General features: G+C 39.9%; 1 protein-coding gene and 1 long non-coding RNA gene across 5 annotated transcripts in view; one reads left to right on the forward strand and one right to left on the reverse strand.

Annotated features, from left to right (window-relative positions):
• The window catches only part of LOC138740663 (uncharacterized), a 29,748-nt gene extending 9,446 nt beyond the window's left edge, over nucleotides 1-20,302 (forward strand). The window contains exon 3 of the long non-coding RNA XR_011343102.1: nucleotides 19,775-20,302. This is a non-coding gene — a long non-coding RNA (uncharacterized lncRNA). The remainder of the gene's footprint in view (nucleotides 1-19,774) is intronic.
• The window catches only part of rps6kal (ribosomal protein S6 kinase a, like), a 147,462-nt gene that overhangs the window by 99,532 nt on the left and 23,096 nt on the right, over nucleotides 1-24,834 (reverse strand). For 2 of the 4 annotated variants that reach the window (XM_069893639.1, XM_069893641.1), the window contains exon 2: nucleotides 19,771-19,830. In XM_069893639.1, the coding sequence (XP_069749740.1) occupies nucleotides 19,771-19,830 (60 nt within the window). Of the gene's footprint in view, nucleotides 1-17,909; nucleotides 18,031-19,770; nucleotides 19,831-23,289; nucleotides 23,444-24,834 lie in introns of those variants that run through there. The other 2 variants (XM_069893640.1, XM_069893642.1) reach the window with 2 other exon arrangements.

Raw genomic sequence — 24,834 nt, forward strand, 5'->3', positions numbered from 1 at the left:
GCAGACACTGCACTGCAGTGAGATAGATTGGATTTGTGCTTTTTTTAATTTTCAGAAGGCACGTGGATGTCACACAAGAGATTATCAAACAAAATTAGAATATACCAACATAGATTAAGGATTAATTAACAAACAGAAAGCAAGACAGCATAGTGCTACAGGGATCAGTGCAGGGGCCCAGATGTTAACAACTCAACAAGAGGTCCAGGAGTATAATATATTCAAGTTTTCTAACGATAAAAATCTCTACGTTACAGAGACCTCAAAAGGATATTGACATGTAAATAAGAGTCACAGAGACATAAAACACAGAAATGGGTCCTTCAGCCAATAAGTCTGTGCTGACCATCAACCACCAATTTGTACCACACTTACATTAATCATACTGTTTATTCTCCTCATTCCCCTCATATTCTCCCAGATTCAACAACTCGTGTACAGACTGGGGTGCTGCAACCAATTAACCTACCAACCTGCAAGTATGTCTTTGGGATGTGGGGGAAAACCAAAGCATCTGCAGGAAACACATGTGGTCACAGGGTGCAGTGAACTGGGATTCACTGGTAGTTTGTTGTGCTGATGGCACCCACCTAAATCCAGAACCCTTCTGAAGTCTACTGTGAGACCCTACCTTTAGTTATAAGCTAATAAAAAGAATTTGTTCTCCCTCCAGTCGTGAGAGCTTTTATTCATGCTACAATCTTATTACCTTATTCCCTAACAATGGAAGTGCTACTCAAGCCAGGTATGCAACTGATAGGCTCTCTGTCCCCCGACGTGGCTGAGGAGTTCACGTACTGGCTAGACTGCTTCCAGGCCTACCTGAACGCGATCAGAGATGTCTTCCACACCAATGAACTCTGGAAGTCCGCACTCGTTTCGAGGGTAGGAACAAAGGGGTATGCAGTCATCAGGCACTGCTCTACATATGATGCTGCTATCGAGGCGTTGAAGACTAAGTACCTGAAGTCGCAAAATGAGGTCCTAGTGAGGCACCGACTTGCTCTACGTCACCAACAGCCAGGAGAGACCATCGATGACTACATGCTGGATCTGTGGATGCTTGCCAAGAAGTGCAGGTACGAAGCGGCTACGGGCCGCGTTCGTGAGGAAGAACAGATCTGGGACACTCTAGTGGCGGGGGTCCACTCGAGGTACATGAGGCAGCAACTGCTCGAATCAGGAAAGGACCTGGCTAGCCACATCGAGCTGGCCAAATCGCTGGACAGACCAAGCTCGAGAACGACGACCTCGAAGCCAGCAAGCTCGCTCACCCAGATGACCCCTTCCAAAGACTGGCTGCTCCCACTACCCCTGCTAGGGAGTATTACTAGCTACAACCCTTGTGGGAACGGGCAGATTGAAACGGAGAATGCCACAGTCTGGAAGGCTGTCAAACTGGTCATGAAGTCAAAAGGCCTTCCAGACTCACGCTGGCAGGAAGTCCTCCCTATGGCGTTCCATTCTATCTGGTCTCTACTATGTACCACGATCAACGCTACCCCTCATGAGCTCCTATTCACTTTCAAGAGAAGGTCGGCATCGGGAACTACATTCTCAGTCTGGCTCACCACTCCTGGTCCAGTCCTTCTCAGGAAGCACATGAGGAGAAGCAAGATCGATCGCCTGGTGGAAAGGGTGAAACTGCTCCATATATTACTATGTGGAGTACCCAGATGGCAGTGAGAACATGGTCTCCATCAGAGACCTGGCACCCACCAGAACAGAGGTTCCATTGCCTCAGGTGCCCTGCAAGCCACTGAACTCATTCTCACCACCCCCAGTCAGGGCCTCGGGGGATCCAGTTCAAGGGGAAAGTGCATCCCCCCTCCACCTCTCCTCCCTCACAAGGGGACGATGAGGCCCAAGGAGTCCAAGGCCCCCCAGTGCCAAGGCACTCCACCAGGATCTCCAGACCCTGGACCGCTTAAATCTGTAAATAATTGTATATTTTCCAACAATTTTTTTCAGAACCCATGTTCTCTGTCTTCACTCACAGACCCTAAATTCTATAAGGGGTGAATGCAGTGAATTAGGATTTACTGGTAGTGTGTTGTGCTGATGGCTGGCCCTGACTCCCGGCTCTGCCCCCAACTGCTTGCTTATAAGCCTGGTTTCCCGCCTAAACTTCGAACCCTTCTGAAGACTACTGTGAGACCCTACCCTTAATTATAAGCTAATAAAAGCATTTGTTCTCCCTCCAGTCGTGAGAGCTTTTATTCATGCTACACAGGGAGAAGGTGCAAACTCCAAACAAAAATGACCTGAGGTCAGGGTTGAATTAGAGTATCCAGCATTGTGAGAAAGCAGCTTGAATAGCTATACCACTGTTCAAGAACCTGGCAAATGGAATCTAAAGAAAAAAATCTGAAAATATTTTTTCAGAAAAGTAGAAAGACACAATATTTCCTCAATGATAAGAAATTGAAAGGCATTAACATTCAGACAATGCAAATGCTCATTCATCAAGTTTTAGAACTTCAGCAAAATGTCCTTGAAGTTCTTGTGGGCCAGAAGTAGCAGCACCAGATGGAGTGTGAAAGATGCATGATCAGAGGTGCATTTGGGAACTCTTTCCCAAGATAGATAGATAGATGTTCATCGATCAGACATGAACATGCACCTCTGTGCTGTTTACATCTGTTCTTCATTCTCAGGCCAGCACAGACATCTCCTATATTTACATGCATTAGGAAGCCAAGATTCAAGTAAATGTCAACACATTCACCTAAGAATCAGCTTTTCTTTCCGCCAATCTGTCCTCCTCCAAAAGATGGCTCATGGCAAAACAGTTTTGTGACAGTTTTGCAGATCTTGGATGCCACCTAACAAAGAAGGCAATCGCCAGTGATGAAGTTCATCTTCCGTACACCAGCAAATCCATTGGCCAAATGAGAAACATGATGCTTGACAGTGAAGGCAACAAATCTGGCACAACCCATTGTCTATGATTCAGCAATAGTCCTTGCTGTCCTCTATGTTTATGGGTTAAGAACTGCTGCCTGTTTATCATCACAGACACTAGAAGGTGGTGTTTCCATAAAATCATCCAAATTTCCTGGCACAGTAATATCACTATCCTCTTTTGAGCCAACACCATAACCCTATTTACACTCCGCCAGTTTCTTTGTATAGGCAAATCCATTCACTCGCATGTCATATATTCAATTCCAAGCTCTGTCACGGAAAAAGATTACCAGATAAACAGAAAAAAAAGATTCAAGCATGTTGTCAAAGGCTCCTTGAAAACATCTCTGTTGACCTCTGGGGATCGCTGGTCCTTGGACCATTTGTGATGGTATCAGGTCAAAGAGGAACTCAGCATAAACAACAGCAGAAGGAATACATCTCCTCACAATGACATATCTACCTATTCCATCATAGGCCTCCTGCCCCAAGAAAGGTTATCATTTGAAAGAGCAGTGCAATAAGACAATACCAGATTAGTTGATAGAATATAGAATACAGCACAGTACAGGCCCTTTGGCCCTTGAGGTTGTGCCAACCTATATAGTCCTTTAAAAAAAGGCACTAAAACCTCTTTACCCCATAACCCTCTATTTTTCTTTCATCCATGTATCTGTCTAAGAGTCTCTTAAATGCCACCACCATCCCTGGCACAAGAACCTCCAGAGCGGTAACCATTTACCTTTCAAGCATCAAAGCCTTGTGAAGATTCATAAATGTTAAATTCTATGCACAGTGTAAGAATTGCCTGATACTGGTGAACTTTGAGGAGTGAGAAGTGAGATTGGACCATGCATCAAAGAACTTTTCTGAACTTATACACACATTACATACACGTGCACTTAGAATTAGAAAGGGGTTAAGTTAATATTAATGAGTTAAAGTTTAATCCTGTTTTCATGTTTAAAGATAATTAAAAGTAACTTTTGTTGAAGTAACCATTTGTCTTGGTGAAATTCTATTGCTGCTGAGTTTTGGGGTCCTCTGGGCCCATAACAGGAGTTTTTCAAAGCTAAAAACTGAAACATTTGTGATGGCCAAATCAGTCACCCAATCTAAATCCAATTGAGTATGCCTTCCATAAGCCGCAGAGAAACAAGCAGGAGCTGAAGTTGGCTGCAGTAAAGGCCTGGCAGACCATCACCAGAGAAGAAAATCAAGACCTGGTGATGTTTATGAATCATAGACTTCAAGTAGTCATTGCATGCAAGCAAAATGCAATGAAGTACTAACCATGACTACTTTACTATACATACAGTACCATTGCTATGTCCCAAATATTATGGTGCCCCAAAGTGAGAGGACTATAATAACCTTAAATAAAATTTGGAATGTTTGATCACAAATTTTAAACTGTGGAGCACAAGGGCAAATAAAGGGTAAAAGGTGTCTTTGTCCCAAACATTGAGGGCATTGCATTTGATTGTCAGAGTATAAGAATTCATTGTCATGAACAAGTCGCGAATTTTGGTGTTTTGTGGCAGCGTCACAGTGCAAACATTTATTTAAACCAACTTACAAAAATAAATAAAAATAATGCATGAAAAGTCAAAGTAAGGCAGTGTTTTGGTTCATTCAGGAATCTGATGGCGGGGGTGGGGGGGGGGGGGGAGAAGTTGCCCTTGTGCTGCTGAGTGCTCGTTTTCAGGCTCCTGTAACTTTCTCCCAATGGTTAGAGAGAAGAGGATGGGGGGAAAGAGGGTGCTTTCTTTTTTTTAAATATTTTTTTATTTTTCATACTGTGAATCGTAGCAACCAAAATATGTACATACGTTTATCATTAAATATACACAGTGGCATTTTCTCCTTTTTTTCCCCCTTTCCCTCCCTCCCCTCTTCCCACCCCCTCCAAAACCCATAAATATTCAACATACACGATACAATAAAACCATAAAACAATATCTTCACACAAAGGAAAATAAACAAGAAAAATGTATCATCTACTTCTACACACTGAATCAAGTTGTTTTGTCTTCTTATCATTTTAGGGGATGGAGGTCTGAGACAAGCTCTCTCTGTTATGTTCCATGTATGGTTCCCAAATTTGTTCAAACAATGTGACTTTAGAGGCTGCTTTCTTAAGACACCACCTCTTGTAGATGTTCACAGAGTGAAGTCTGGTGCCCATAATGTTGTAGGCCAAGTTAACAACCCTCTGGAGTTTTTCCTCCATACCAGTCAGAATGCTCTCCACGATACACCTTTAGAAGTTTGAGTCTTCAGTGACATACCAAATCTCCTCAAACACCAATACTCATAAAGTATTGGTACTAGAGAGCCTTCTTTGTGACTGCATTAACATGGAGGTTCCAGGACAAATCCTTGGACATGTCGTCACCCAGAAATTTGAAGTTCTCGACCCTCTCCACGACTGAACCTTTGATGAGGACTAGTTCGTGACCTCCTCACTTCCTCCTAAAGTCCACAATCATCTCCTTGATTTTTCTAACGTGTGACACCACTCAATGAGCTGATCTCTCTCCCTCATATATGCTGCCCCATTGTTGTTTGTGATTCTACTGATCTACAAATTTGCCAATGTTATCAGTTATAAGTTTGGAGTTATGCCTGACCACAGTGATGGGTAAGTAGTGAGTACAGCAGTGGGCAAAGTACACATCCTTGTGCCTGCGTTGATAGTCAGTGAGGAGGAGATGTTGCTTCCAATTCATACTGACTGTGGTCTTCCGATGAGGCCCAGGGTTTGGAGTTTGTTGACCAGCCCTGAGGGAATAATAGTGTTGAAGGCTGAGCTGCAGTCAATGAAGAGCAGATGGATGTATGAATGAGTTGCTGTTTTTAAGGTGATCTAGAGTTAAGTGGCAAGCCAGTGATATTGTGACGATGTGGAGCGATTGTGAGGATAGGCAAATTGTAGTGGGTTCAAACTTTTGCTTAGGAATATGTTAATTCTGGCCATGATCAACCTCTCAAAGCATTTCCAACCCAGTAGATGTTAGTGTTACTGGGCAATTGTCAGTGAGGCAGCTCACTGCTCTTCTGGGTACCAGGATGATTGATTACCTTTTGAAGTAGGTGGAAACTTCTCACTGCAGCAATGAAAGATTGAAAATGTCCGTGAATACTCCCACTAGTTGGTTGGCACAGATATTCAGTACCCTGCCAGGGCATGATACTTGCGAGTGTTCACCCTCTTGAATGATATTCTAACATCGTTCTCAGAGACAGATATCACAGGGCCCTCAGCCCTTACAGGTATTCTCATAGGCACTGTTGGGTTTTTCTCAATGTAGACATAGAAGGTGTTCAGATCATCAGGTATTGAAGCATCCCCCCCACTGAGAGCAAGTTTCCCTTATTCACAGGATGACTCATCTGCAGGCACTGGAAGCAGTGATGGTGGCACTGAGCGATGGTTGGGCACGTGGCTGACCAATATTCCAATAGAACCAAAAATTTGAACGCTAACAAAGGACTGCCACAAACACTGATTCTTGCCAACACTGAAAATAGAGTATCTGGGGGGGGGGGGCGGGGGAAATGTCCAGCTCTGCGGGTTTTCATATTCCTGTGTTGGGGAGGTAATGATCGGAAACCAACTTCATTCCACACCAGTAACAGCTGCACATTCAGTGACCATCAGTGGGGTGGGTGACTCAAGGGCAGGTCTTCCCTGCCCACAATCTTGCAAATACAAAGTCCTGACTCTCAGAGCGTCCCAAAATGGTGAGCAGGTCTTGGGAAAGTTTGTGCAAATGGTATGACCTGGTCCAAGCAATCAGTGTGAGTGAGAGAGTGAGAGAACGAGAGTCCTTTTTGTGAATTTCCCTGAGTGTAAATAAAGACCATGGTTTGTTAATAACACATGTCCAGCCTTGATTCTCTTTGAACCATCAAACCCATTATGAATACAACAGATGGTTAATATGAGCAGTTCCTTTGGTTGTTCAGCAATCACACTGCCTGCGGGAAGCTGCCATTTCTCAGCCTGGTCGATCTTAATCCAAAACTCCTCTCTCCCTGAAAGATGCTATGTGCAGGGTGGAAGGGGTCCTCAATGATTATGCAATCCTCTACAGTCAACATTCCAGTAGATCACGTCGATGGTGGATGGGAGATTTCAGTGATCCTCTCTGCCACTCGATTGGTCAAGTGGAGTAATCTCCAATCCATTTCTCTGCAGCAATTGCACCTCACTTTGACTCACCCAGCCAAACACTCTTAATAGAGCTCCTGTAAAAAAATGATATAACGGTGGCCGGGAGCCTTGCCCAGTCACTGTTGTGCCTTCCTGACAAGTAAGGAGATGTGTGTCCACAATAGGTCACTTGTCAAATGGACTCCAAAGAACTTGGTGTTTTATACTCTCACCACTATAGACTTATTGATGTGTAATGGAGACTGGTCATCCCTGGTCCTTCTGAAGTCTATGATCATCTCCTTTGTCTTGTCCACATTCAGGCTCGGATTTTTATTCTCGCACTGTATTATGAGATTTTCCATCTCTTCTCTGCCATGTGACTCATCGCTGTTGCTGTTGAGGCCAACTACAGATCTGTCATCTGCAAACTTGATAGCTCTGCTAGAACTGGATCTGGTGATGCAGTCATGGTTCCGTAGTGTGAACAGGAGCAGGCTTAGCACACAGCCCTGTGGTGTGCCTGTGCTCAGTGTGACAGTGTTTGATGTTCTACTACTGACCCAGACAAACTGGTCTTTCTATTTCAAAGTCCAGAATCCAGTTACAGAGAGGGGGAATGATCATATTAAATGCTGAAGTTGATGAACAACAGCTTGGCATATGAGGCATCATTCTCCAGATGGGTCAGGATGCAACAAAAGGACAAGGCAATAGCATTGTCTGTGGAATGGTTTATTCTATAGGTGAATTGAATCAGGTCCAGTGTGTCTGGGAAATGTTCTTTGATGACCTTGAAGCATTTCATAATGGTAGAGGCTAGTGCCATGGGGCAGTAGTCATTGAGGCCTGTTACTGTCACTCTCTTTGGTACAGGGATTTTTTATTTTATTTTTCACACTGAACCATATCAACCAAAATATATACAAAAATTTCTCATTAAATATACAGTGGCATTTTCCCCCTTTTTTCCCCCCTGCCCTCCCTCCCCCCCCGCCCTCCCTCCCCCCCTTCCCAACCCCCAACCCCCTCCAAAACCAATAAATATTCAACATATGCAATATAATAAAACCATAAAACAATGTTTTCACACAATGAAAAATACACAAGAAAAATGTGTCATCTACTTTTACACAATGAATCAAGTCGTTTTGTCTTCTTATCATTTTAGGGGGTGGAGGTCCGAGGCAAGCCCTCTCTGTTATGTTCCATGTATAGTTCCCAAATTTGTTTGAACAGTGTGAATTTATTTTTTAAATTATATGTTATTTTTTCCAATGAAATACATTGCTCAGGCTCTTTTCCATTTTCCAAGTTGACATTATACATTTTTTTGCTACTGCTAAGGCTAACATAATAAATCTTTTTTCCGTTTTATCCAATTTGAGGCCTAATTCCTTACTACTTATGTTACTTAGAAGAAAGATCTCTGGATTTTTTGGTATGTTATTTTTTGTGATTTTATTTAATATCTGATTTAGAGCTTCCAAAACATTTTCACTTTCGTACATGCCCAGATTGCATGTACTGTTGTTCCCATTACCTTCTTAAAGCGAAAACATATATCTGATAATGTTGGATCCCATTCTTTAACTTTTGAGGTGTGATTTATAACCTGTGTAACCAATTATATTGGATCATGCATAACCTTGTGTTTATTGAATTCTTCATAGTTCCAGAACCTAACTTTTCCCATGCTTCATTTTTTATCTTTATGCTTAAATACTTTTCCCACTTTTGTTTAGGTTTATAGCTTATTTCATCATTTTCCTTATCTTGCAGCTTAATGTACATGTTAGTTATAAATCTTTTAATTATATTGTGTTTGTAATCACATATTCAAAGCTGCTTCCTTCTGGTAAACTCAGTCTGTTTCCCAATTTATCCTTTAAATAAGCTTTCAGTTGTTGATATGCAAACATTGTACCGTGAGTTATTCCATATTTGTACTTGAACTGTTCAAATGTTAATAAATTATTTCTCAAAAAACAATTTTCTATTCTTTTGATTCCCTTTCTCTCCCATTCTCTTAATGAAAGGTTATCTATTGTAAAAAGGATTAGTGGGTTTTGTGTCAATAACAATTTTGGTATTTGGTAATTCATTTTTTTCCTTTCTAAGTGAATCTTCTTCCATATATTAAGTAAATGATGCAATACTGGTGAGTTTTTATATTTCACCAGCTTTTCATCCCACTTATAAAGTATATGTTCTCCCCTATTTTATCTAGTTCTATCTTAGTCCAGTCTGGTTTTTCCCTTGTCTAGTAAAAATCTGATAAATACCTTAATTGTGCTGTTCTATAATAATTTTTAAAGTTTGGTAACTGCAAACCACCTTGGTTATACCTCTCTGTTAATTTATCTAACGCTACCCTCAGTTTTCCCCCTTTCCACAAGAATTTCCTTGTTATTCTCTTTAGTTCATTAAAGAATTTCTCTGTTAAGGGAATTTGCAACGATTGAAATAAGTATTGCATCATTGGGAAAACATTAATTTGAATGTGCAATTTACCCACCCTATCAATGTTAGCAGTAATTATTTCCAATGTTCTAAGTCTTCCTGCAATTTCTTTATTAGTGGCTGATAATTTAGTTTGTACAAGTGGCTTAAGTTATTAACTAACCTGATCTCTAGGGATCGGATTGCTTCTGCTTGCCATTTAAATGGTGATTCTTTTTTAAATTCTGCATAATCCGCGTTACTCATTGGCATCACTTCACTTTTATTTGCATTGATCTTGTACCCTGATATTTCTCCATACTCCTTCAATTTTTTATGTAATTCTTTTATTGATATTTCTGGTTCTGTTAGGTATACTATGATGTCATCTGCAAATAAGCTGATTTTATATTCCTCCTCCTATATTTTTATCCCATTTATTTTATTTTCTGTTCTTATCAGTTCTGCCAATGGTTCTATTGCTAAAGCAAACAATGAGGGAGGATAATAGACATCCATGTCTAGTTGACCTACTTAATTGAAATTGGCTCAATACATATCAATTTATTGTTACCTTCGCCAATGGTCCATTATACAATGCTTTAATCCAATTAATATATTTTTCTGGTAGATTGAACCTCTGTAATACTTTGAATAAAGTTCCATTCTACTCTGTCAAAGGCTTTTTCTGCATCTAAAGCAACAGCCACTGTTGGCTTCTTATTTCCTTGAACTGCATGAATTAGATTAATAAGTTTACAGACATTATCCGCTGTTCGTCTTTTCTTACTAAATCCAGTTTGATCTTGGTTTACTATTTTTGGTACATAATCGGCCAATCTGTTTGCTAATAATTTAGCTATTATCTTATAATCTGAGTTAAGAGATATTGGTCTATATGATGCTGGTGTTAATGGATCCTTCCCCGTCTTTGGTATTACTGTAATTATTGCTGTCTTACATGAATCTGGCAAGTTTTGCGTTTCTTCTAACTGGTTCATTACTTCCAGGAGAGGAGGAATTAATAACTCTTTAAATGTTTTATAGAATTCTATGAGGAATCCATCTTTTCCTGGCGTTTTATTGTTCGGCAGATTTTTAAATATATCCTGTACTTCCTCTATTTCAAATGGTTTTATCAGTTTGTTTTGTTCCTCTTCTTGCAATTTCAGCAGTTCAATTTTAGCTAAAAACTCTTCTATTTTATCATCTTTCCCCCTTGTTCTCATTTTGGTATAATTGTTCATAAAATTCTTTAAAGTTTTCATTAATCTCTATTGGCTTATATTTAATTTGTTTGTCGATTTTCCTTGATGCCAATACAGTTCTTTTAGCTTGTTCTGTTTTTAAGTTGCCAGGCTAATATTTTGTGATTTTTTCTCCCAGTTCGTAATACTTTTGCTTTATTTTCATTATGTTCTTCTCCACCTTGAACGTTTGTAATGTTTTGTATTTTATATTTTTGTCTGCCATTTCTCTTTTTCGTTATATCATCCCTTTTTACTAGTTCCTTTCCTGTACTTACTATCTCCCTTTCCATCTGGTCTATTTCCCAATTGTAGTCCTTTTTCATCTTAGTTACATTACTTATTATCTGCCCTCTAATGAAAGATTTTTTTGCATCCCATAATATAAATTTGTCTTTCACTGATTTTGTATTTATTTCAAAGTACATTTTAATTTGGCGTTCAATAAACTCTCTGAATTCCTGCCTTTTAAATAGCATGGAGTTTAACCTCCATCTATATGTTCTTGGTTGGATGTCTTCCAGTTCTATTGCTAATATCAGGGGTGAATGATCAGATAGTAGTCTAGCTTTATACTCAGTTTTCCTAACTCTCCCTTGAATATGGGCCAACAACAAAAACATATCAATCTTTGAGTATGTTTTATGCCTACTCGAATAATATGAATATTCCTTCTCTCTTGGGTACTGCCTCCTCCGTATATTCATTTCCTGGATTGATTTAACCATAAATTTGGCTACTTTATTCTTCTTGCTTATCTTTTGTCCAGTTTTATCCAAAATTGGATCCAAATTAAGGTTAAAATCCCCTCCTATCAATATATTTCCTTGTGTATCTACAATCTTCAAAAAAATATCCTGTATAAACTTTTGATCCTCCTCATAAGGTGCATATATATTGAGCAAATTCCAAAATTCTGAGTATATCTGACACTTTATCACTACATACCTCCCTGCTGGATCTATTATTTCCTCCTCTATTTTGATTGGTAGATTTTTATTAATTAATATAGCTACACCTCTAGCTTTTGAATTATATGATGCTGCCGCTACGAGTCCTACCCAGTCTCTCTTTAATTTGTTATGTTCCACTTCAGTTAGATGCATTTTCTGCACAAATGCTATATCTATTTTTTCAGTAAATTTAATAGCCTCTTCCTTTTAATTTGGTTATGTATTCCATTAATGTTTATAGTCATATAGTTCAATGTGGCCATCTTATATCTTGTTTACACCTCATTTCCGCTTCCTCACCACCACCATCACCCTTTTCCCCATTTTCATCTCTCAGTTATCCCTTTTTAAACTCAATGTATGACAAGACATTTATAACATAAAATACTCCAACAATTCCCACACACAATATCACCTTAACCCCAAATGCCATCGCCCCCCCCTCTCTGAGTTGCCCCTTATCCCTTGCTGGGCAACCACAACTCCCCTTTCCATTGGATTGCAATCTTGTTCGCAAGCGTCAACTGATTTCGCAGTGATGGTTATTCTCTCCCCCCCAACCCCCCCAGAAAACTTCCTTCCCTTCTCTTTCCCCTCTTTAGTTCTTTACATATACATTGTTTTTACATCTTTATATATACTTTATCGCCATTCTTCATTCTTATTACATCTCTTCATCTCTCCTTCTGTCCTGCAAACGCTCTGCAAATTTTTGTGCTTCCTCCGGATTCGAGAACAGTCTGTTTTGCTCCCCAGGTATAAATATTTTAAGCACAGCTGGATGTCTTAACATGAATTTATAACCTTTTTTCCATAGGATCAATTTTGCTGTATTAAACTCCTTCCTCTTCTTTAAGAGTTCAAAACTTATGTCTGGGTAAAAAAATATTTTTTGACCCTTGTATTCCAATCGTTTATTATCTTCTCTAATTTTATTCCTTGCCCGCTCCAGTATATTTTCTCTTGTTATCTCAAAAACTTTACTAAGATGGATCATGGTTTTTGTTGTATCTGCGGTTTCGGAGCTAGTGCTCTGTGCGCCCTTTCTATTTCCATTTCTTCCTGCATTTCTGTCGTACCCAGGACCTTCTGGATCCATCCTTTTATAAATTCCTTCATATCTGAGTCTTCTTCACCTTCCTTCAGGCCCTTATTTTTATGTTGTTTCGCCTACTATAATTTTCCAACTTATCAATTTTCTGAGATAATAACTCTTGTGTCTCTTTAATTTGTTTTGTCAATTTCTTCCAATTTTCCTCTTAAGTCATTTACTTCCATTTCTACAGCCATTTCTCGTTCTTCCACATTTTGTACTCTTTTCCCTATTTCTGTCATGACTAGTTCTAATCTTTGCATTTTATCTTCTGTTCTTTTCATTTTTCTTTTAATTGCACTAAATTCTAATGACAATCATTATTTTAATGCTCTCATTTGTTCTTCAAAAAAAGTTTTATCTATATTCTGTCCATCTTTTTTATCTTCTATTTCTCTGTGGTCTTCTTCCTCTTCTTTTGTGTCTATACCTGTGTTTGTGCCTTCTTCTCTTCTTTGTATCTGTGTCTCTTCTGATTCTCCTGATGAGTTGCTTGTATCACTTTGTTGGGCCTCTTCCTGCTGGGCTTCTTGCTGTTGGTGTCCTGCTGTTGCTCTTGCTATTCATCCCATCGACTTTCTTTCTCGCCTGGTACCTCACTCCCTCTCCTGCCTCCTTCCTCCCGCCCTGGTGTCAGGTGTCCATCAGCTGGTCGCACCGTGGTTGCCCGCTCATCAGCTGAGCCCCCCTCCCGTTGGTGTTTTCTTTTACCTTTGATTGCGCAGTTGCGCATTTTTGTTTGGCTCAGAGAGCCATTTTTGCAGTCCACCGGTCAGGCGGTCGCAACTCCGCAGAGCTGGCAACAACCTCGGAGAACGGATGTTCTTTGCCACCATGGCTCCCTGTTTCTTCATGCAGGTAAGGCCTTTTTTCTTTTCTGGTGACTTTTCTTTTATTCCCTTTTTTTTTTCTTTTTCCTTCTTGGGTGCCATCTTCTTTCTCTTCTTGCAAGTCTTTTCTTTTCTGGGGAGGGCTGGTTTTACCTTACCGGCCACTACTCCATCACATAACTCCTCCTCTTTGGTACAGGGATGATGGTGGCTGTCTTGAAACTCGCAGGAATGATGGACTGCTGCAGTGTGGTATTGAAGATGTCTATAAAGACCTCCATTCATTGGTCTGTGCATTCCCTCAGGACACAACCAGGTATGTGGTCTGGTTTCGCTGCCTTGTGTGGGTTCACCTTGGATAGGTTTATCCTCATTTCAGCTGTGGCTATCCAAAGGGCCCATTCATCACGGGGACATAGAGCTTTCTTCATCGTCATCCTGTACCTCTTGTCAAACCATGCATAGAGAACATTCAGTCTCTCTGGAGGGGATGTCTTTAATTTGCAAGGTTGACTTGTGATATGTTGTAGTCTTGATCACTTGCCAAATACACCTTGTGTCAGATATGGATATTCTGTGGTAACCCATGCTTTGCCTTTCAGATGGCACGGGAGAGTTCAGCCCTGGCTGATCTTAGTGCCATCTTGTCCCCTGACCTGAAGCAGCATCACGTGCTCTGAGAAATGTCAGAATTTTGCATCCAACCATAGTTTCTGGTTAGCCCTACTTATGAAGCATTTGATCTCAATGACATCCACAATGGACTCGCTGACGAAGCCAGTCACTGAACTGTTTCCTTCTGGTGGCGAAGTTGATGTGGTTAGACTGCTTGCAGGTTGGATTGGTTGGTCACCAGCTACAATCATGGCACTGTCAGAGTGGGACATCTGGGCTTCGCAGATGCCACCGTAAACCACCAAACTTCACCCATATTAGCCGAAGATGGAATATAGACTATAGCTATCAGCATGGCCGTGAATTCCCTGGACAGATATAATGATCTGCATTTCATCAGCAGGTACTCTAACTCTGCTGAGCAGATCTTTACAACTGAGACAACTCGCTCATGTAAATTCAGTCCTCCTTCTAGCCTTGCTAGAATCAGCAGCATCTGTCAGACCTGAAGCTGATTTGGCCATCCAGCTGGTTTGCTGAGTCTGGAATGGAGTCCTGGAGTCACGTTTCGGAAATCACCAGAGCACAACAGCCCTGCAGTGTTCTCTGTTCAGGTGCAGCCTCAGTTAATCCATTTTCTTCTCAAGCAGATCTGAAGGCGTTATCTCTCAGTCTAGCTCAATGACGGCCCACTTATCACTCTTCTGCCTTCTCCAGCAGTGCTTCTGATGGCCTCCCATGCAACTCCTTCAATCTGCTCCATGATTTTCTGGTCTGTGTTCCTTGCTTCAGAAGTTAAAACCTCTCAGTAGCTTACCAATTCCAATCCGCTAGTTTGAAAGTCCAGTTCGTATTTCTCATTTTCACCAGTGTTTCCCGATCAGTTTGCAATGGGTTGGAGATTTCGTGGTTGTGAGGAGTCGAAGTGGCCATTGCAACCTCAAGCAGAGCCATTTTAGGAGATGTCTAGACTGTCTGGAACTAAGGATCACAAACTGCTTTCAGGTGCACGGATGCAGATCATGCGCCAGCAGATGCGGCTGGGGGAGTGCAGCTGGGATGTTCAGGTGGCCGTGGAGAGGATGCCTTTCTGTCACCTGAACGTGCCAGCTGATGGATAGCCGCGTCTGAGTGAATGCCGGCTCCTGTGGACTGTGGCCTAGTCCCGCCCATGCTGCCTTGACGTCATTTGCAGCATGTCGAGGCTGAGAAGCCTCCTGAAGCCATCTCCCAAAAGGGATGGGTGAGACGCTGGAGACAAAATCGTAGACGGTGCGAGCTCACAAAAAGGAGAGGTCATCAGAGTGTAAAGACCACTGTCTATGAGACAGAAGTCCTGGAACAGCATTATGTCTTGACCTGAGAGCTACAGACTCAACTGGCTTAAATCTGTGCACCTGCTGTTCTGTCCTTTGCAATATATTCAGAAACAAGCCACTGCTGAATTGTTCATGACAAACTACCCATGAGTATGCAAATATGATTTGTCTTGTATTTTCTCCATTTCTATTTTACCCCAGACTCCACGCTGAGCACGAATATTCCTCCGCTGAACTTTGTGCACCCGTATACACAAATGATCTTGAATCTTTAAAATGTGCACGATGCATCTGAAGCTACAAGTTTATTTTTTGCATTTGGATGATAATTCATTACTGTATTTGCATATTACAAAGAAATGCATTCTTTCGCACTCCCTCTGTGTCCCTTATTAGTCTGTGGATTTACCTTATTTTCCAAACGTACTTCTCTATATTTGAAATTGCCATGAGACCGGCCATGGGGACACCTCACATCTAATTCACTTACAAGAATTTGTGACTGAATTGTTAACAATTTAACAATTTCACCGAGAATCACGAATGCAAAAATCGCAGATGTCAAAGTTTATAAGGTCAGAATAGGAGTCATAGCCCCAGCTCATTATTCCATTCACTTGGAGAAATGTTTATTATTTATTTCAATTCTTAGCAACGACCACGAGCAACGAATGACCAAACTCGCATACCTTTGATCGTCTCTCGCATCCATAACTCTGCAGATGTACATGTACAAATCTGTAGTATTTAAAAGCGTGTTTATTCGCCAATTACCTTTATACATGGTTTTGTAGCTCAATCTCCCCATCCCCTTTAACCCTCAGGTTACAGAGATTGTTTACCTAATGAGCCAAGTGATGTCAGTTCATAGAACCACTGTGCCTCAGAAGGGCCCATTCAGTCCATTCTGTTTATGCTGGTCCACAAGAACCGACTAAACCCAGTTCCCAGTTGCTCCTGAGGTTACGGTACCGCAAGAGCTCGTCCTTTTGAACAATGGCAATAGTTTCTGCCTCAACCATGCTCTGTGTTGGAGGCCCCACTGGGGTAATGTTCCCCCCTCAACCCTCCTTGTCATGCTCTGTGTTGGAGGCCCCTCTGTGGTAATGTTCCCCCCTCAACCCTCCTTGGATCAATTCACTCTATCGGGAATAGGTATCGCTTTCCATGTTGCCAAAGTTGTGCTTCCATTTAGAATATTGACATTGCTTTCGATGCCAAGAGTGCTTCGGGCTCAAACCCTGACGGGGAGCTGGCAGGGAAAGCAGTTATTCATTAGGTAATTGCCTAAGGGACATAAGGTGCTCCTGCTGGTGCGAACTGGTAAATGGAGCGGGTGCCGCGAATCCCGCAATTTGTATGTGGTCATAAATGAATTGATTTCATGGCTCAACAAGAGCTCAGTGGGAGAGCTGAGAGCAGATGCTTTGGATCCCGTCCCGACCTCACGCATCTCTAGGGTTCACTGCAGTATAATGCAGCCAGAGTCGATGGCTGACGACGTCACCACGATGTCATCAGCCCACCCCCTGGCAGCCACTGCTGCTTTCAGGTACCACGGGGATTCTCAGAGCCAGAGATTATACCTACAGGAGGAGGGTTAGGTAGGTACACCTCCTAGCCGGGTTCTCCACTTTCAGGTGGCCACCTGACAGCCACATTGGAGTACAATAGGCAGCTTCACAGTCAGGTATTGTGGCCACCTGAAAGAGGCTAGTCTCAAAAGGAGGGTGAGCCATACAAAAGAGAGAAGAAATGTCTTCACTGGATGGCATAAAAACTCTGACATTCTTTACTGTTGACAGCAAGAATGGAGGCTCAGTCACAAAATATATTCAAGATGGCGTGTCTAGTACCCGGATGTTCATGACAAGACTTTGTAAAATCCAATTGGCCAAATGCAGGACTGTCTAAATTCAAAGCCCAGAATGATTCTGGCTAATCCAAATAGTATTATGTTTGTTGTGTTTTTGATGTAGTGGGTTTATACAAAAATGAAAGGCTTCCTGAGTCATTTCAGAAGGTGGATTAGAGTCAATGGATCACATATGTCGCATATCGATCAGTCATAGATTTCACCCATGAAGGATGTTACTGAACCACCAATTGCTTTTAGCTTCACTATATTTAAAATAGTCTGGTAATTTTATGATCAAATAACCAAGATTATTTTAAGTTTAATCAACTTCCTTAAATTCGATTTAAACTCTCTTTGGACTGTTTATTGAAGACTTTTAATGACTCCTCCAATAATTAAAAAAAACTATTTACTGTATACGCTGTTGTATAGAACGATTCTCAAAACTTAAAAATGTCATCCTATTCAAGGGTCTAAAATTCTTACCTTGACAATGAAGTCTCAACACTGCCGCCATCTTCCTGTTGGCTCCAACACAATCTCGCACATGCCCCATTAGTTATTTGAGAAGTCTCAATGCTCCTCCATGGGGTCCATCTGCCCGGTCTGACTGCTGTCAGGTTTAAACAGCCTGTTACAGGAGCCGACAGTGGTTTATTTTAAAATATCCAATAAAATTCAAACCTTTAAATGATCATTTGTTATTAAGATATCATGATTTACTTTTAACAGCATCCACAGGTCAGAGGTAAATGCCAGATTTGGGGTCATCTTGTACAAAGGGTATCACTCAAAATCAACATTTTAGATGGAAATTCATGAGTTGTCCTATACATGGTATTTCATTTAGGTTATGGAAAAACATTTGTGAATAATTTAATTTTAAAATTTATTTTACCTAAACACTTCCACTATGCAGAAAAGATGTGGTTTGCAACCATGTTCAGGGATACCTTGTATAACACGTTTAATACATTCCAATAAAGTTCAGTGTTATGGAAAACCACACTGTCCAAAGCATTATTACAATGTATTTTAATGTAATACATTCCAATCCTATAATTATTTATTCTTTTACCTAGGACTCTTATGCAAATGTACATAAAATATTTAAAAGAGATATACAAAACTCAAAAATGACAAAGATCTTTATTGGCAAGAAATGAACATTGTTTATTGAAGCCTCCTTGGCCAATCACTTCTTTTAGTTCAAATGGAAAGCTGTGTCACTATCAGCACTCGTAGATTCACCAATAATTCAAACATTTGGAGCTCCATGCATTTTTTGAAGTTGTAAAATCAAACACAACTTGCTGAAAAGTTTCTCCCTCATTTCCATTATCTTCATTTTCTTTTAATGTCCAATTGAGGCTGCTTGTTGCTTCAGCTTGAATTGTCATTTTCAATGTTACATTTACATTTACTCTCTTTTACACCATTTATATTTATTACCTTCACCACATTTCCTTTTTCCACCCAATGTTCATAAGGGTACACTTTTATACAGCACAATTAAAATATTACAGAAGCCACGGCCTTCCCGCTCAGAGTCTAGAGCGATGCTAAAACAAGTTAAGCATAATGAAGTTGAATGAACGCAGCCAGGCAATGTGGCTGACTCATTAAGTTATTGCACCACTGTTGGTAACTCAATATTAATAAAATTTAACAATTTTTGATTATTACTATATTAAAATTATACATCACGTTATATCAAAATCCGCACTGTTCAAAACCGAGTTATATAAGGTACTGTATATCTCTGTATAGCTGAATGATTAAAGGTGGCAAGAAAACAAATAAAAGATACATGAGGGCAAGCAAGGTACCAAAGGTTCCCAATCTTAATTAGGTTGCTACAAAAACAAAGTTAAGTTAGCCTAACTATAACAAGAATGCATCGTTAATTTGAAAAATGTTAACAGAAATATTATCAAAAGCAAATATGACCAGTCTGAATGTGTTTAAATAGTCAAGGTACAAGAATGGCCTTTCACCTCAAGTCTGCTTCACCACTCAATTATACTGTAGCTGATCACAACTTCATTCCATTTAACAGGACGGCTCAAGTTAACAGCATACATAGCTCAAAGGTTTGACATTTTCAATCTGCATGGCCTTAAAAGTTTTTTTTGGGGGGGGGGGGGGATGTTTAGGGCAAGTGAAAAAGACAAATTACTTCCAAAAATAATTTAGAAAGTGAAGTATAGGTTTCAATACTGTGACTATTTACATTACATTTTCTTTACCCCAATGAATTCTTGAAAAGAACTAAGCTTAGTAGAGCATAATAACAAAAGATGTGCACAAATTTTTAAAAAATCCATAACTTCTGCATCTTACTTACACAGTGTGAATAGGTTTCATCTGCTACCATGGGTTCATCCACTATCTGATGGCCATTTACCTAAAATGGAGACAATAACATGCTGAAAAGGTTGTGGTTATACATCAACAATATTCTACACTTAATAGAGAATATGGAAGATTCACATCCAAAGATTCACATAAGGGGAAAACCATCATAGCTGTGGGAAAAGAGGTAAATGAAAGAACTTGCTTGCTCTTTTAAAGATGAATGATAATGGTAATCATTTCTTTGAGTATTGCTATGGTCCAGGGAGTTTGTACTGAGCCATTTCAATGAAGGATAACATTGTTAGAAATGATTATTGGAAATAAGGGTACATTCAGGTGTTTGATAAATCTTTCAACCAGTTAGTCACAGAGAACAGCTTTACTGAAATCTTAACTGAAAGTCTGAACTGTTGACAAATCAGTAGAAACTAACCATGAATGCAAAAGACAGTGCTCTGAAGCTAGCCTAAACAGTCTGTACATCCTGATTGAGCCTCCAGTAAATCTACACAGTGAATTAACCAATATGTAAGCTGAACAGTAATTTCAACTTGCAACCCTTCAACTGTACTGATCGCAAAGATGGAGCCAAGGAAGCTAGATTGGTACTGACTTTCTTTAAGAACATGAAGACAAGGTAATGAAGACTTCAACTGTTGAAGTTATGTTCCTTCTCACAATTCGACAGCAATTTTAGATTTCAAATCCCTTTACATTAAAGGCTAATCTATCCACCAGAATAAACCCCAGGATCCATATTACAATGATTTCAAATGAAACAAATTCTATCTGCCAACAGGTGGACTACATCCATCCATTCCCTGTTAGTTCATGGGCATCTAAATGCATCTTAAGCTTGCAAAAGTATCTGCTTCCACTACCTCATCTGGCAAAGCCTTCCAAGCAACTACAACTCTACGTAGAAAAATAATTGCCACACAAATCTCCTCTCATATTAAATCTATCCTCACTGCTATTTCCCAAGTGGAAATAGACTTTCTACTCTAAGTCAAAGATTGATGTCCTACTCTATGTATGCCACACATAATTGTATATACTGTACGGTCTATCAAGTCATCCTCAGCTTCCACCAATGCGTTTAAATTTTCCTATCCTTTATAAAAAAAATTACAGCCCGTGTTACAGCTCTAACCAAAAACCACTCCAACACCTTTTACAAATGTGAAGATGATACTATTGTTTTAAGTTGAATCTTGAACAACTTAAATAAAGGGAGGTAGAGAGTTTAGTGGCTTGGTATCAAAACAGCAACCACTTCCATAATGGTAGCAAGACAAAAAAGCTGATCATAAACTTCTGGAAGAGAGGTGGGGCTCACTCACCTGTCTGCATCAACAACAGCTTTAGGTTTTGCAGTGCTCCAATGACTTGCACTTGCCAACCACATCAACAGAACAGCCAAGAAAATGTACTTAATTGTACTTTCTTATTTGAGGAAATCTGGCATGCCCTGTGGCATTCAACTACTTTTGTAGATGCAAAGTATCTTTTACTGCCCCAGACTGCAAGAAGCTGCTCAGACCATCTCACAAATCCACTACTTCAGAATAGCAATGAACATATGGCAAAATATATGGTATGGTACATCCTTTTTTTCTTATGTGATGGCCCTCACCCAAAACTGTACACAATACTCCAAGTGTAATACTCCTGCATTCAAATCCTTGCAAGAAAGGCCAACACTCCTTCATCCCCTTGTTTAATTCACTTGCTCATTGGCCTTTAAAATACCTACAAACTTGGAATATCAATTTCAATCTCTCATCTTTTTATAAACATTCTGTTTTCCTGTTACGTGCAAATTAGGTAGTCTCATATTTTTCCACATTGCATTTTTTCTGCCACCTTCTCTTCCACTTACTCAGGTTGTCCATATCTTCTTGGATTCCTTAATTCCTCCTCCATAGTTATAAGCCAACCACATTTTACGTGATCATAATATGACACAATACAGATGCTCCTTGACTTACGATTTTTTGAAGTTGTGATGGTATGACAGCAATATGCATTCTAATGAGAATAACTGTATGTAGTCATTTGGTACTGTAGTTTCTCAATTCGCCACATGGAGGTGTTGGTGTGGCTGCTGTGTTTTAGATTAATTTGCACCAACTGTAGGCTACCATAAGTGGTCCGAGCATGTTTAAGGTAGGCTAGGCTATGATGTTCTGTAGGTGCGGTACTGTATTCTTTTTAGACACGATTTTTCCACTTACAATAGGTTTATCGGAATGTAACCCATCGCAAGTCGAGGAGCATCTGTATAATATATAACATACATGTGGGCCTCCTTGACTAAATTAATAATGTAAAGCTGGGGTTGCACACCAATCACTGAGGTATTCCACCAGTCCTTGGCTATGAATAGGAGATTGATCAATTTATTTCCACTCCTTACTTTCCATCCAATGACCAATTCTCAATTTATGCCAATTTAAAACAAATCAAATTTTATGTGCTCCAATTTTAAACAATCTGCTGTGGGATTTTATCAAATGTTTCTGAAAAATGTTCCATTTGGACCTTCTCAAGTCTAAAGTAACATCTTCAGCGAATGCCAGTAGGTGAGTCAAACATGATACTTCCTTCATATATCCAGATTGGCCTGGCTTCATCCTATTATTTTTTTCCCTCGATGTTCCGTTATTAATTTCATTACAGGTTTCAACAGTTTTCTTGTAACTGCAATCAAGCTTCCCTGTTTTCTTTTCTAAAATAGTTGATCACATTTATTGCCCTCTAATCTACAGTAACGATTCTAAATATTGGAGAATTTGGAAAATTATAAGCAGTATATCCCCCATCTTTAAAGTAATTTCCTTCAAAAATCTGTGCTGCAAAGCAATGCCTCCATGGAATTTATTAGTTTTCAAGCTCACTTTCTCAAGTACTATTTTTTAAACTAAAACCTTGATCCTCCATTTCCTCATTTTCATTTGATCCTTGATTCTCTGATATATCTGCTACATTTTATGTGAGTTCACCTACCTTTATGTCACCAAAAGATTCCACCACCTACAGAGCTGAAATTAGATGATTGATGGAGGGCTCCCCTCTGGTTCATAGCTGCTCCACTAGCACCAACTAATTCATCACCATCCAAGCCAAAAAGCTGAAATATTTAGCTCAGGATTGCTTGAAACATGGATTCCCTCTTCCACCAGAGTACCATATCTGATTTATGTACCACGATGCTATGGAACAAGTTGCCAAAGCTTCTTTAATAGCACTTCAAACCTGCAATGTCTGCTACCAAGAAGGCCAAGAGGAGCAGACACATGAGAATGTCACCACCTGCAAGTTTGCCTCCAGGTAACGGAAACATATGGCCAAAGCTTCACTGTCACGGATTCAAAATTCTAATTCGAAACTCCATAACTGCAAAAAACATCCACCCTCAAATTTAATTATAGGATGGCCTTTACATGCTGAGTTTGTCAGTGATATTCATAACCACAAAGGAACAAAAAAAAGGACTTTAAATTACATTGTAACTTGTGAACATGGATTTTTTTCCCCTCCATAATCTCTTGTCTGATATCTCATTCTTAGATCCAAAATAAATGACATGTGGATCCTCGACCACATTGAATCCATCTGATAGTACTTTACTTGCTCAATTTATCTTGGTCCCTTTGAAAATTCTGCCTGCACATGACATAATAGGAAAAAAAAGGATAGCCGTATAAATTCATCAATATTTTATTTGAAGTTAGTATTATAACATTTTGATGGCAAAGTAAACCAAGTTTTGTTAGTAAACTAAAAAACACAAATACCTTCAATACTCTTAGACACATGGATACAAGAAAAGTAGAGGGTTACAGGTGTGAGCCAGGGAAAAATCAGATAGTTGTGAAGTAGGTTTACATCGGTTGGCACAACATCATGGGCTGAAGGGCCTACACCATACTGTTATTTGCTATGTGTTTCACTTGATTTTTTTCAAAGCAACAAGGCTGTGGCATCACTGCTAACATCTGCTGCTGATCCAGATGCTTTTATTGCGGTGAGTTTTCTGAAAATTATTTGCTTTCTGTTCAATTTCCGAGAATAATTAGCAGTTACTATCAATCACATTCCTGTTACTATCACAAATATGGCTAAGTAGAAAAGGAAATGTTTCTGTTCCAAAAGTACACAAGGTAACCTGCTGAGTTTTTACAGAATTATGAAAACTTCACGGCCACTTTTCCTGGCAGGATTCTGTTGGTAAGAGGTCTGTGATCATTTGGCAGATTCCCAATTGCCCACAGTTTCCTGTTAAAATGATACAATATGTGGCCGGGAGAAAGAGGAAGTGTCAAAGGGGCAAGGAAGTGGAAAAAAGAACAGGCAGATGAATTTGTACAAAAATCACAATTTAATCTAAGACACATCTGCCAAACATAATACAAGCAACAAGAACTATTTCTTATTCATTAATACACTTCTCCAATACTTCTAATTCTTGGTTTCTCATCTCAATGAATTAGTCAAGTGGCCAAAGGAAAATTTTCACTGTGAATTAAAGTTTAAATTAGTACAATGTGGCAAGTTACATGCACAATTTCAGATAGTTTGATGTGGGGTTTATACTTTGGTGTGTCAAAAGCTTGAGAGCATAAGGAAAGAGTAGAAAGATGTAAAGGAAACACAATGGACAACTTCATCACACAGAGGGTGGTGGGTACGTCATCAGTGGATTTAAATTTAAACAAACAGCATGGTAACAAGCCATTTTGGCCCACAGGTCCATGCCGCACAATTTATACCCAATTAAACTACACCCTCAAACAGTAGGAGAAAACCGGAGCTCCGGGGAAAACATATGCAGACAGAGAGAATGCACAAACTTCTTACAGACAGCACGGTATTCGAACCCCAGTCCCGATTGCTGGTGCTGTGAAGGTGTTGCACTAACTGCTACCCAAACTGTACCGTGGTAGCTTCGGGCACAATTACAAGGTAAAAGATATTTGGGCTGGGAGATAAAAAGAAAAGGGCTGATTTCCATGCTGCATGACAACAAGGGAATATCCATCTAAAAAAT

Source organism: Narcine bancroftii, chromosome 8 (genome assembly GCF_036971445.1).
Source record: "Narcine bancroftii isolate sNarBan1 chromosome 8, sNarBan1.hap1, whole genome shotgun sequence".
Taxonomy (NCBI): Eukaryota; Metazoa; Chordata; class Chondrichthyes; order Torpediniformes; family Narcinidae; genus Narcine; species Narcine bancroftii.